We start from the raw sequence: 13,511 nt of genomic DNA on the forward strand, positions 1-13,511 counted from the left end.
GATCAAATACCACATAATTAATAAGCAATGATCTTATTACAAATAAAACTATAAGCTAAACACAATAATATGAACACTAAAGTTTAAACACAAAAATAACTAAAATATAAGATATAAAAGTTTAATACCGTGAAATTAAAAAACAACTATAATATTATAAAGAGGAATTAAAAAATCATAATGAATCTTCCTTGTCACATTGAGTGTATAAAAAGATCAAAGAAGTTTTTTAAAGTTTTATAGCAAAGAGAGGATGTGATGGAAGAAATATAAATCATATGAGTTTTTGGTCCTTTTATTTATACAAGTTTATTTCTATGGTATGTGAATAATTCATACCCAACTTCTCCATAGAAATATAAAAAATCATTAGCTATAATAATATATTCCTGAATAATTTATAAAAATAATTCCATGAATTTCATTGGAATCCAAAAATTTTAGATTAATTCCTGTATCAAACCATTCTTGGAATAAGCCAATAAATATATTATTATTATTATTGTTATAAAAATTAATAATCACACACACATATATATATTTTTTTTACATCCTTTGTGGATGAGCTTAGAAAAGACAAAAATAAATCTAAAAAATAATATATTTAGAAGGCAAAAAAAGAGATAGACAAACACAAGAGTGAAGAGAAAGGATGAACAACAATAAATCTAAAAAACGGCTGTTCATAGCACTGTTTACGGCATTCTTCATGATTGCTGTTAAACAGATTGTTCATCTATTCATTACGATTTGCAATCATTTGATTCAAATTCAACGGATATGAGACGGGCATCCATATAATGTTTATATAAGAACATTAGTATAAAACTCGTCCTCATATATATATATATATATAGACACATATATTTAAAGTAGATTATAATCTTCTTTGAGAGCATTTCAAAGAATAATTATAAATTTTTTAAAATATTATTGTACTTAAATATTTGTTTACATTAATTATGAAATTAATAATAAAAAGAATTAATTGTATTCATTAATTTTATATTATATATTCCATTAAACATTTCAAAGCCAATTATAATAATTGAAAAATATTTGTTTTATAAAAAATGTATGCCGAAATCTACGCAGTTAAATAAGTATAATTTTTGTAGGTCAATTTACAAGTAATAAATGAAAAGAAGTTTTTACTTTGTTTACATATAAACAATTTAGAAGAAATTAAAGACATCAAAACATAGAAAATGAAAAAAAAAATTCAAAAGATAGTGAAACTTTATAAACCGAATGTATTTAAAAAAAAATATGATTAATTTTAATTTTTTTTTAATGAATTCATTGAATTGTACAAGGAGTAATGCTATATGTTACTACTAGCTTTCCCGAATTCCTTAACCGAATGAGGTGGCGACCCACATGGCATCCAACTCACACTGACATTCTCTTTCCTAATTAGCTATTTAAAATAAAATAAAACAAAAAGGATGGAAAAAGACTCAGAGACTAAAGCCCTAAATCTCTTCATCTGACTCATGTCCCCATTTCGTCGTCCCCATCTCGCTGTCCTCATCCGGCTACCCTAAATCTCACCCCTCGACTCCCGTTCCCATTTTGCCATCCCAACTCTCATCTCATTGTCACCGCCTAAGAAAGGATCACAACGTCACCGTCCTCATCCTGGATAACAACGCCGCAGTCGCAGTCTCGTTCCGGCTACCCCAAATCTCGCCCCCGACTCCCGTCCCCATCTTGTCGTCCCGGCTCTCATCTCATCATCACCGCCGGAGAAAGGATCACAACGTCACCGTCCTCATCCCAGATAACGCCGCCGCAGTCGCAGTCCCGTTCCAGCTACCCTAAATCTCATCCCCCGACTCCCGTCCCCATCTCGCCATCCAGGCTCTCGTCTCATCATCACCGCTAGAGAAAGGATCACCACGTCACCGTCCTCAAAAAGGCTATGACCTTGGCTATTAGTGTTGCTTTCCTAATTTATGGTATTTACTGGTATGATCTGATGAAACAAAAGGTCTATGACCTTGGCTATGCTTAAGCATCATAGTGATTCTTGTAAGGAAACTATTGCATCAATACTCACCCGAATGGTCTACTGAATTATAAAAGAGACTGATGGTAATGATAATAATTCATAAAACATTTATCTAAACCTCCATGTTATACCCTGTGAAGCATTGCTTCTGAATGGTTGGTTAGCAAGCAAGATGATGAAATCCCATACACCAAATCATTCACTGCAATATCAATTATAGTAGATAAAGCAATTGGTTATGGTCTTTTACACAGAATTAGACAAAAAGAACTGTTTGAGAAATATTATATTATAACACCCACAAAAATAACAATGTAAAGTAGAAGTATGTTTCTCTATCAGAACAATTACAAGCTGCTTCAATTTGAGCACCTTATTACTGTTAGCAAAAACATGAAATAATACCCTCCCAACATTCACAAGTTTCTATACCCTATTCTTTGTTCTGCCATTGTATACTTCACTTCCAATTGCTTTGCAACACTTTAGACTCACATGAAACATTATTAGTTCCATAGCTTATACTTTGAAGGTTTGAAGCTGAAAAATCTGTCATCCAACTCTGAGGGCCTCCGTCTTTTCCGACTATGGTGTATGCATAAGAACAACAATATATGGCACATATTGGATTAATGAGCTAGATGTATGATCATGAGCAAAGTTTTCACTCCTTGCCTTAGTTCCTACCTATCTAATGTTCGATATAACTTTAACAGCCTCTTCTTCAATATCATCAGCAAATGACAAGGGTAAGTATCACTGGTGGCCACAAATGTTTTGTAAGTATAACGCTGTGGCCACATACGTTTTTTTTGTAACGATGTGGCCACGAAACTTGTCTCCGGTCACACTCATGGCCACAATTTCATGTTTGGGGGTTATTTCCGGCGAAAGTGCTGAGGTGGCTAATTATAGAGCCATCCACGTCGGACGCCAACTCAAAGACTTTTCACGAAAAACCGTCCCCCAAACATGAAATTGTGGCCATGAGTGTGATGGAGACAGTTTTGTGGCCACATCGTTACAAAACGATGTGATACAAATAGAGTACTACTTGAAACATTTGTGGCCACTCATGATATTTTACCCCTAAAATGACAAGCATTCAAAGATTTCGCATAGTCTGTAACATGCCAATGATCATGCCAAAGAAAGGGATTATTTCCAACAATTTGAATGAGTTAGCGGAACAGATTGGCGAGGGCGGAAGAGGAGCCAAGACCAGAACGATGATAGCCGGGAGGGGACGACAACGGTGAAAGCGTCAGCCGGAACAGGTTTGCGACTGCGACAGCGTTATCCGAAAGAGGACTGCGACTGCGGCAGCGTTATCCGGGATGAGGATGGTGATGTTGTGATCCTTTCTCCGACGGTGACGACGAGACGAGAGCCGGGACGACGAGATGGGGACGAGAGTCGGGGGGCGAGATTTAGGGTAGCCGGAATGAGGATGGCGAGATGGGGGTGATGGCGGCGGCGACGTTATCCGGGATGAGGACGGCGAGATGGGGAACATGAGTCAGATGGAGAGATTTAGGGCTTTAATCTCTGAGTTTTTTTTCCATCCTTTTTGTTTTTTTTAAATAGCTGATTATGATTCAGGAAAGAGAATGTCAGTGTGAGTTGGATGCCATGGGAGTCGCCACCTCATTCGGTTAAGGAATTCGGGAAAGCTAGTAGTAACATATAGCATTACGAGTAAAGCTATTCGTCCCGATGAATTTTCCCGAATTCATCTCCCGAACGACGTGGCTGCCCACGTGAATTCCTTCTCTCTTTCCTCATCAACTTAACTCTCTCACTTTAATATAAAAACATAAATAACAAAAAGAAGAAAGAACATTTGACCCTACCTCATCTCATCCCCCTTCTTCATCTCCCGTCTCCATCTTTCCCTTTTCTTCACTTTCTTTGTAAAATACTTTTATGCAGCTTGTTGAAGGGATTGAGAATGCCATTGGCATTGCTGAGGAGCCTAGTAAAGTTTATGCAACTATCGATCTCGATAAGGAGAGAGTTGGTCGCACTAGAAGGATTTCAAATGAACCGGAAAACCCACGTTGGCATGAAGCTTTCCAAATCTAGTGCGCTGATTTCTGCAGCCAATGTCATCTTCACTGTGAAGTTTGACATGGTTGTGGATGCATCACGGTTTGGACATGCTTATCTGCCTGTCAAACAGATCATTAATGGCACGGAAGTGGAAACATGGCTTGAGATCTGTGTTGAAAATCACAATCCAATTGGCAGTTCAAAAATTCATGTGAAAGTGCAGTACTTTGATGTTTCAAAAGACCGAAGTTGGAGTAGAGGAATTCAAAGTCCTAAATTCCCTGGTGTTCCTTACACATTTTTCCAACAGAGGCAGGGTTGCAAGGTTTATTTATATCAAGATGTGCACGTCTCTGACAACTTTATCCCCAAAATACCCCTTGCTAATGGCAAATATTATGAGCCATATAGATGTTGGGAGGACATATTTGATGCCATCACTAATGCACAGCATTTGATCTACATTGATGGATGGTCTGTCTATATAGAGATCACATTGATAAGGGCCTCTAAAAGGCCAAGACCTGGAGAAGATGCCACACTTGGTGAGTTACTTAAGAAGAAGGCTAGTGAAGGTGTTCAAGTTCTTATGCTTGTTTGGAATGATAAAACTTCTGGAGGTGTGTCTGGTAAAGAGGGTTACATGGAAACTCATGATGAAGATACTGAGATGGTGACTCTCTTTGAAGTCTTGATGCTCTGTGATCCCAAGCTCTCAATTTTTTCATGACATCCAAGTATCCAACCTCTCCACAACAATCCCGAACACGACATGCTTTAAATCAAGTCACGGCGTCACCGCCGTGCATATGAAGAATTGAGACCCATTCGTCCTTAGCCCAGCGTTCGCCATCGAGAGTACCCCAAGACCAGTGTGCTTCAGCTTGAAGTTCTCATCCTCGAACTTTTCCCAATAGATCGACTCCCCGCCGCTGTCATTTCTGGCTGTGAAGTCATCACACTGACACATAAATCCAGGGATCACACGATAGAAGATGGACCTTTTGAAGTGGAGCGGCTTCCTACTGCGCCCTTTGCCTTTCTCGCCGGTGAACAACGCTTGGAAGTTCTCCGAAGAGAGGGAAAGAAGGGAGATGGGAGATGAAGAAGGGGGATAAGATCAGGTAGGGCTCGATGTTTTTTTCTTCTTTTGTTTTTTTTTTTAATGTTTTTTACATTAAGCTTATGAAGAAAGATAGAAGGAATTCACATGGGAAAGAGAGAAGGAATTCACAATGGAAACCACGTTGTTCGGGAGATGAAACGTTCGGGAAAATTCATTTGGACGAATAGCTTTACTCTAGCATTACTCTTGTACAAGAGGTTGTGATTTTTATTATTGCCTAATTAATTTTTTTTTAACTATTTTTAAAATTTTGTTTCTTTATATATATATATAGGGTTAATTTTTGGATAGGTCACCAAACTTTGCTCACTTTTCAATTTGGTCACCATACTTCAATTTGTATCCAATCGATCACCCTAACTTTAATTTCATTTCATCAGCAAATCACGAGAAAAATTCCGACCCCTAATTGCTCGACGTGGCCACCGAAGAATCCCTACTCATCCTTGCATGCTCATGTCATATATCTCAAGTGGCATAGTGGCTCAGCAAACTTGTGCTTTGTCAGCAAACTAATGCCATGTCCGCCCAGGCAGTGTTTCTCTGCCTCCTCACCGACCTAGATAGCCTTGTGCTTCCTCGGAATCGTCTCTTCGGCCACATTCCTCCCACCATTCCTGCTCTTTGTTTCATCAATACTCTTGATCTCTCCCTGCAACTTCCTCACCCTACTGATTCCGAGTCAAGTCTCTTGTGTATCTCAACATCTCCTCCAACCGACTCAACTGAACCCTACCGTCATCCATCGCATCCCTTCCTCGCCTTGTCTAGATCTTGAATCTCTCCTCTAATCTCCTCTTAGGCGGGGATTCGATGGAGTATGGTGAGATACCACCAGCAATCGCCCCTCGACCTCCACCACAATAACCTCTCGGGTGAGATCCCTAAGTTCGGGCTCTTCTCAACCAACAATCTCTCAAGTAACAAGTGGCGAGTGTAGTCATTGTTGTGGTCACGCAATTGTTACATGCGAGAGATCAGAGGATGATGAGCACTCAAAGATGTGCTCAGCCATGGCTTCCACAACCTAGCTCTTAACATCACACTATATAGAGATTTCGAAGCGGGCCGGAGCCGAGTGTGAGAGAGTGGACTCTACTATTAGATCAATAGTGGATGTGAGAACCCCTAGGGATCTCATGACACTCATCATGCATCAAGCAGAACATGTGGATAATGAAACGATAGTGGATTGATAGATTGATAGATTAATAGAACTTTCTTATGATCTTTAAAAGAAAAAAATATTTTAGGATGAAAATGATGGTAAATGTCTAGTTTTGATGACAACATTGAAAGGAGCAGCAACATTGACTATGAGAATGCACAGAGAATCAAGGAACAATGCAGCAGTCATCCCTTCCGAGAAGAAGCTGCTAGGGAAGCCCGTGTATCCGTGCAAAGTAAGATTACAACTTTGTATATTAATTGGTACTCGATTTTTATACATGGTGCTTAGAATTATTTTTTTCCTTCCGTGTTCCCCCGCACTTGAAGAAAGCATCAATCTACATTAAAAAAAAAATCACAGGTAGAAAAACTAATTAAAATGCAAATTTTTTCTCAAAATACTATTAATGGTGGGGGATAAAAGAAGGCAAATATTTTTGTTTCAGGTCATTATGAAGCTCAAAAGCAAACATCTTGGAGGTGCCATGTCAAAGAGGAAAAAGAGTAAGTTCTAAATTGAATAGAGAACAATTAAAAAAAAAAAGAAGGCTTAAACTGAAGCTTTGAATTGGCTGTGTAATTTTGAGTTGATGTTGGCCATATATGATCAGCAATTGTTTATGGGACTTACGATGAGGTCTCAGAGATGGTGTAGCGCATCACCGCAACAACAATCGGGTGATACGAGAGGCATTGGTTTAGTTTGAGAACACTGAAAGCCTTGTTGAGTTTCGTGAAAAGAGAAAGTCGCGATGGTAGCGGCCGCTATTATGCATGGTTGTGGTGGTGCTCTAGTGCCAACTCCCAGGATAGGGAGAGGAGAGGAGGCGAGAAGGCGAGGTACGCCGCAATAGATGAAAGGTTCATGATGGAGTCGGAGAAGCTTCTCCCGAGCCCTCGGGCAGTATGTTGTGGGGAAGAGCTGTGGAGGAATTGTCTACAAGATGGCCGTGCGACGTGGAGGAATCTGGCGGGATCTCCAGTGATGAATGGCGGCAGCAAAGGACCTTTGAGGAGGAGGCCATGGTGCTTTGAAGGGTAAGAACCATGGAGTAGGCTGGGTTGAACAATGACAATTCAGCCTAAGCTTTTGGAGAAGAAGATGCCAACATGGCATCATTTGCTGACAAGGCATAAGTTTGCTGAGTCACTATGCCACTTGAGATAAATGACATGGCCATGTAATGATGACTGGGATTCTCCGGTGGCCACATCAGCAATTAGGGGTCGGAATTTTCTGGGTGACTGCATGATGAAATGAAATTAAAGTTGGATGACTGATTGGATACAAATTGAAGTATGGTGACCAAATTGAAAAATGTGCAAAGTTCGGTGGCCTATCCAAAAATTAACCCTATTTATTTATTTATAAACCTAGGGATTTCATTGGGGTTTAGGGCACCAAGACAACGGAGAAGAAGCAGCAGCGATGAGGAAAAGGGCGAGCAATGGCGGCCGCTCCTCAACCTTCTTCTCCGTCCTTCTCGCTCGCATCCGAACCTCCGACCTTCAAATCCTAGGCGCTGATGCCGTTGTCGACCATCTCCGTTCCCAATTCCCTGACTACGCCCGGCTCAAGCTCCAGCCCTTCTCGCACCATGTTCAACAAGCTCTCCAAGCCGTTCGTCGTCAATCCCCGAGATCCCCATCCTCTGATGCTTCCCCGGCATCCCTTGGTCGCCGGCGGCCGCGGCCTAAGGCTGATATCCTGGATTTAGAGGAGGCGCACCTCCGTCGCCGGCGCCGCCTCGATGAACAATCTTCATCATCGACGTCTTCCTCGGTTTCGCCGTCATCATCTTCATCCGATGATGATGATGATGATGATGATGATGATGATGATGCGTTCGGGGAAAAGCTGAGTCCGAAGTTTGATCTCACCAAGTCGATGCTCCGCGATAGTTATGTTAAGCAGGCGTCTGTGGGGAAGAAGAAGCCGCAAGCGAAGGAGGATGACAATGTGGAGATCGAGAGGCCTGCTGTTAGTAAGGAGGCTTGCAGCTTGGAGTTGAATGGGAGAGAGGGAGGAAGTACGGTGGAGACTGCGGTGGCGGAGAGGAGTGATGGGGGTGATGTGGTGAGCAGGGATGAAGGACCGAAATTTAGGGATCTTGGGGGGATGAAAGGGGTGCTGGAGGATCTCATGAATGAGGTGATTGTGCCATTTTGCCACCCCCAGCTGCCAAAGTTGCTTGGAGTTAGGCCGATTTCTGGGATTTTGCTTCATGGGCCGCCGGGATGTGGGAAGACTATGCTGGCACATGCTATTGCGAATGAGACTGGTGTCCCATTTTATAAGATTTCGGCAACTGAAGTAGTCTCTGGTGTCTCTGGTAAGCTCTTTTACTCGCCCTTAGCGCCTGCCATCACCTAATCTTAGGAAAATGTTGTTCTTTTGTCTGCTTAGTGTGATGAATCCTTGCTTTGTTTCAATAGCTTTTTGGATACGGAGTAAGTTGATCAGCAAGAAAGGCATGATTTTGTGGGTGATGACTGCATCGCCAGTTACTAATAATGTTTTTCAGTGTCTGGACTTCGCTTGATGAGAATGCTTATTGGATTTTTGAAGGCTAATGATGATAAAGATCCTGTGTTGATTGCAGTTATTGGAAAATAACGAACTAGCATACTTGTTGTTTAGGTTAGCTGAAGAAAGCATACTTGTATTGTAAATTTTTCTGTAGTGTTTTTTCAGAAAAACTGATTTTGTAGAATTGATTGGCGAGTAACATTAATGGAGATATAGTGTGTGGCTTGTTATAACTGAACGCTTGTTTCATATTTGGCCTTTAAAAATGTTTAGTCTTAAATTTTGAGTATTGCTTATAGGTGCCTCTGAAGAAAACATACGAGATCTTTTCAAAAAGGCATACAGGACGGCTCCTTCGATTGTATTTATTGATGAGATAGATGCAATTGCATCCAAGCGAGAAAATCTACAAAGGGAGATGGAACGTAGAATAGTGACACAGCTGATGACTTGCATGGATGAATCACACCAAACACTTGAGTCAATGGATGCTGATTCAGACTCAGAAACATCTGGGAAAAAGCCTGGCTATGTTCTTGTTATTGGAGCTACAAATACACCTGATGCAATAGACCAGGCTCTGAGGAGGCCTGGGAGATTTGACCGTGAGATATATTTAGGAGTTCCTGATGAAAGCACGCGGATGGAGATATTGAATGTTCTCACACGTAGACTTAAGCTTGAGGGAAAGTTTAATATCTCTAAAATTGCCAGATCTACACCAGGTTTTGTCGGTGCTGATTTGGCAGCATTGGCAAACAAGGCTGGAAACTTGGCAATGAAGCGAGTAATAGATACAAGAAAGTCTGAATTTTGTTGTGAAGCAAAAGAGCAGATTAATGAAGATTGGTGGAGGCAGCCATGGGCTCCTGAAGAAATGGAGAGCCTTAGTATTACCATGGAGGATTTTGAGGTAGTGTCTCCCTCTTATATGCATATCTATAATTAGTTTGTTGTGGAGTCAGTTATGTTATAGTTCTGTTTTTTATATTGCAGAATCTATCTCTAGTTTATATCTTTTCCTTATATTTCATGCATATTGGTTTTCTGGGTGTTGTTTTAATAGTTTATGGACTATGAGTGACGCTTGTAGTTAGTGTTTTACATGACCATAGAAGCTGCAGAGTTTCATCAATCTATTTTTCTGTATGTTGTTCAGATGTTTGATGTGGTATTATTATTGACTATGACAGATACCGAGCTTTTGTTTTCCTCATCTGTTTGATGTTTTAGGTAACTTTGTTATGGAAGCCATATGTCTGTAAAACTCATACGCCAAGGCAACTAGATCTATTAGGTTCAATCATCTTCACAATCTGTGTGGGTAACTCTGGGTGACGAATTAAGTTAATTGCTTTTCTACCTATCAATTAATTTGAGGTTTATACACTACTATCATATAATTTCAAAGTGATTTTTTTTTTGGATAATCTTATTCAACTTTTGAGATCCTAATAATATACAAATTTCTTAATTTTAGCTTTTTACACTCTCAATTTTTAAATTTAATGTGATTGAAAGTGATATTGTTTTGATATTAATATTAAGCCTTTGAGATACCAGAGACATGGCTATTTAATCCTTTATTTCTTCATTGTGACTGGGTTTTCTAATTTTTCACATTTTATGATTTTTTAAATTTAATTCAACTCAATGAGAAGCGAAGCCCTAAACCAAATGAGGCTAGTTATAGGGGTTTGATCGGACCAGAGAGTAATTTTGCCATGCTACTTTGTACAGTCCACGGTAGGATGTTCCTCAGTAATTTCTATTCTCTTTTCTTCATTTATTGATGTCTAAGTAGTTAAGCCAGGCTAGCCAGCAAATTTATAGCCTCCATTTGTCAAACGTAATGTTAAGTGAATGAATCCTCCATTTCTATTTTCAGTTAGTTGATTGATAGTTTGTCATTTTCAACTAAAGAAACCATTTATTTTGCCTGCAGGAAGCAGTTAAAATGGTTCAACCTTCTTCTAGAAGAGAAGGATTTTCCTCAATACCTAATGTTACTTGGGATGATGTTGGTGGTCTAGACTCGTTAAGGAAAGAATTTGATCGTTACATTGTTCGACCTATAAAACACCCTGAGCATTATGTGGTATGTCTGTCCTCATGTACATATATATATATATGTCTTACATAGGTGCTTTAAACTAACTGTCAATGCTCTTGTTTATTTGTTTATTTATTCTTTAAGATCTATTGTCCTTTGATTTTGACCTCTATTGTTATTCTAGATATATTGCAATGTTAATGCTACTTTTTACTTGTTGAGCAAGAAGGATGCAAACAAGAATTGCCATTCAGTCTTAGTCTGTATTGTTTGGTCAATTAACATGTCAAAATTTCCCTTGAAATTTGCATTAGTTTTTTATATGATGCATTTTCCCTTGTTTCAGCCGCTCTTCATCCAGTCAATATGCTGATTCTAATTTGCCCTTTTATTTATTAGAATATGATATCGACTTCTTTGGGGGCATCCAACTATTGGGCAATAGTTGGTAGAATATAGATTTTGTAGAATACATTGATTTAAGATGAATGGTGGATTGGCAAGATAAAGGTGGCAATTGCTGCGCCTTTTCCTTGTGTTTTTTAATTTTCATTACATTTGGGATAAGTAATGTACACCTTTATATTATAGTGGCCTTTTGCACTATACCCATTTCTGCAACTTAATCTGTATTTGAAATTTTCTTAAGTGCTGGTATTGTTCATCTTGATCAGGAATTTGGTGTGAACATGGAAGCTGGTTTCTTGCTTTATGGACCGCCAGGCTGTGGGAAAACTTTAATTGCTAAGGCTGTAGCAAATGAGGCTGGTACTAACTTTATACATATCAAGGTTTGTCATTATACACCTTCTATCTGTTGGCATTTTAACTTTTAAGCATATTCATTTTTGCTTTTCTTGGTAGTTATAATTTGATTGGTTTTAATTTTAAAAATATTCTTTGATTGCTCATATACTTTTATATAGGGTCCTGAACTTTTAAACAAGTATGTTGGGGAAAGTGAGCTGAAAGTTAGAACATTATTTAGCCGTGCAAGAACATGTGCGCCATGCATTCTTTTCTTTGATGAGGTAAAATCTACTTCCATTCTAATTATATATCATAACAGTAAATATCATGAAATATTCTCAGTTAATGACGACCTTGAGTTGCATAACTAAATTTCTTGACTAATCAATATTCCTCTTGTGGATGATCCACATAAGTTTATATTTGCCTTGTTTTGCTTACTCAGTTCTGTGACTTTAACAGTATACTATGTCAGATAACAGTGATAACAAATGCCATACAGTTGATTATTAAGCAAAAACTTTCAAGCATTAAGCCATGATATGCTTAGCGATCAGGCATTAAGTAATGGTGCTGAAACATATTTTACTCATCTAGGCTAAATTATCTGAATTAATCACAACTATGTACTTGCATGATATTTGTTAAGTTCTTCTATGCAATAGCTATCAATTTTGTTAAGTAAGGTAAACTGGTATGCTTTTTTTATAAAGTTGGTGGGTGGAAACTGTGTTAAGAATATCTAAAATCTGAGTCATACCTCATAAGCAGTTGTTGAACTCCTTAATGCATGGTCAAGTTGGTGGCTAAAAGTAGAAACTCTTTTAGGTAATTTTTCAAAAGTCACTTCTCAAGTTAAATTTTTTTTCCCCTACAGTAGTGGAGAATTCGGGTTGGTATGAGAATTTCAAACATTTGCTTGGAAATACAGAAATGATAGGACTCAAGTGTGCATAACGTCATATTATGATAAATATGCTATATTTTCGATGATGGCCCAGTCTGAATCTATTCTTTAATCTTGGCTTATGCTTTTTAAACATTGTTCCAGATTGATGCTTTGACTACCAAGAGAGGAAAGGAGGGGGGATGGGTTGTTGAGCGGCTACTAAACCAGGTTATATTTTATCTGTTAGTTATAGTAGCATCTTGAATTGACAATTTTCCATTTATTCCCCACCTTCAACCACTAAACCAATTTGTTTGCTGGTAATGTCATCCTTCATACCTTCTAACCTATCCTTTCTTGTTGCAGCTACTCATAGAGCTTGATGGTGCTGATCAACGACAAGGTGTTTATGTTATTGGAGCTACAAATAGGGTAAGCTGAGTTATTACATAATTTATTTAGCTGTAGATCCAGGTTTTGCCTTTGAGTCTGATCTAGTATCCTGTGGCAGAGTTGAAGTTATGGATCCTGCTGTTCTACGACCAGGAAGACTCGGGAAATTGCTTTATGTTCCTCTACCTACTGCAGATGAGCGTGCATTAATTTTGAAGGCACTTGCAAGAAAGAAACCTATTGCAGCTGATGTTGATTTTGTTGCCATTGCCCATAGAGAGGAGTGCAATAATCTGACTGGGGCTGATCTGTCTGCATTGGTATGAAAAAGAAAAGAAAAGTGAATAGTTACTATTGTACTAACATATATATATATATGTATATATATATTGGCTTGCTTTAGTATTTTACTGCATCATTTGTTGAATTTGGTTTTGCGTTTTAACCAGATGAATGTAGCTGCTACGGCTGCTGTTGAAGAAAAAGCTGTTATCTAGTGAGCTGGGGGACGCCAGATATTGGACCAAGTCGTAT

The 13,511-nt window shown here is 38.9% G+C and overlaps 1 protein-coding gene across 1 annotated transcript; it reads left to right on the forward strand.

The window, feature by feature from the left end:
- Positions 1–7,740: 7,740 nt before the first annotated feature.
- Positions 7,741–13,511, forward strand: LOC120262048 (cell division control protein 48 homolog C). Its single transcript, XM_039270099.1, has 9 exons — positions 7,741–8,695; positions 9,192–9,805; positions 10,838–10,990; positions 11,620–11,736; positions 11,872–11,976; positions 12,747–12,812; positions 12,951–13,015; positions 13,096–13,297; positions 13,427–13,511. The coding sequence occupies exons 1-9, from the start codon at positions 7,792–7,794 to the stop codon at positions 13,472–13,474; spliced, it is 2,274 nt and encodes a 757-aa protein (XP_039126033.1). The 5' UTR covers positions 7,741–7,791; the 3' UTR covers positions 13,475–13,511.

Source organism: Dioscorea cayenensis, chromosome 5, assembly GCF_009730915.1.
Source record: "Dioscorea cayenensis subsp. rotundata cultivar TDr96_F1 chromosome 5, TDr96_F1_v2_PseudoChromosome.rev07_lg8_w22 25.fasta, whole genome shotgun sequence".
NCBI lineage: Eukaryota > Viridiplantae > Streptophyta > Magnoliopsida > Dioscoreales > Dioscoreaceae > Dioscorea > Dioscorea cayenensis.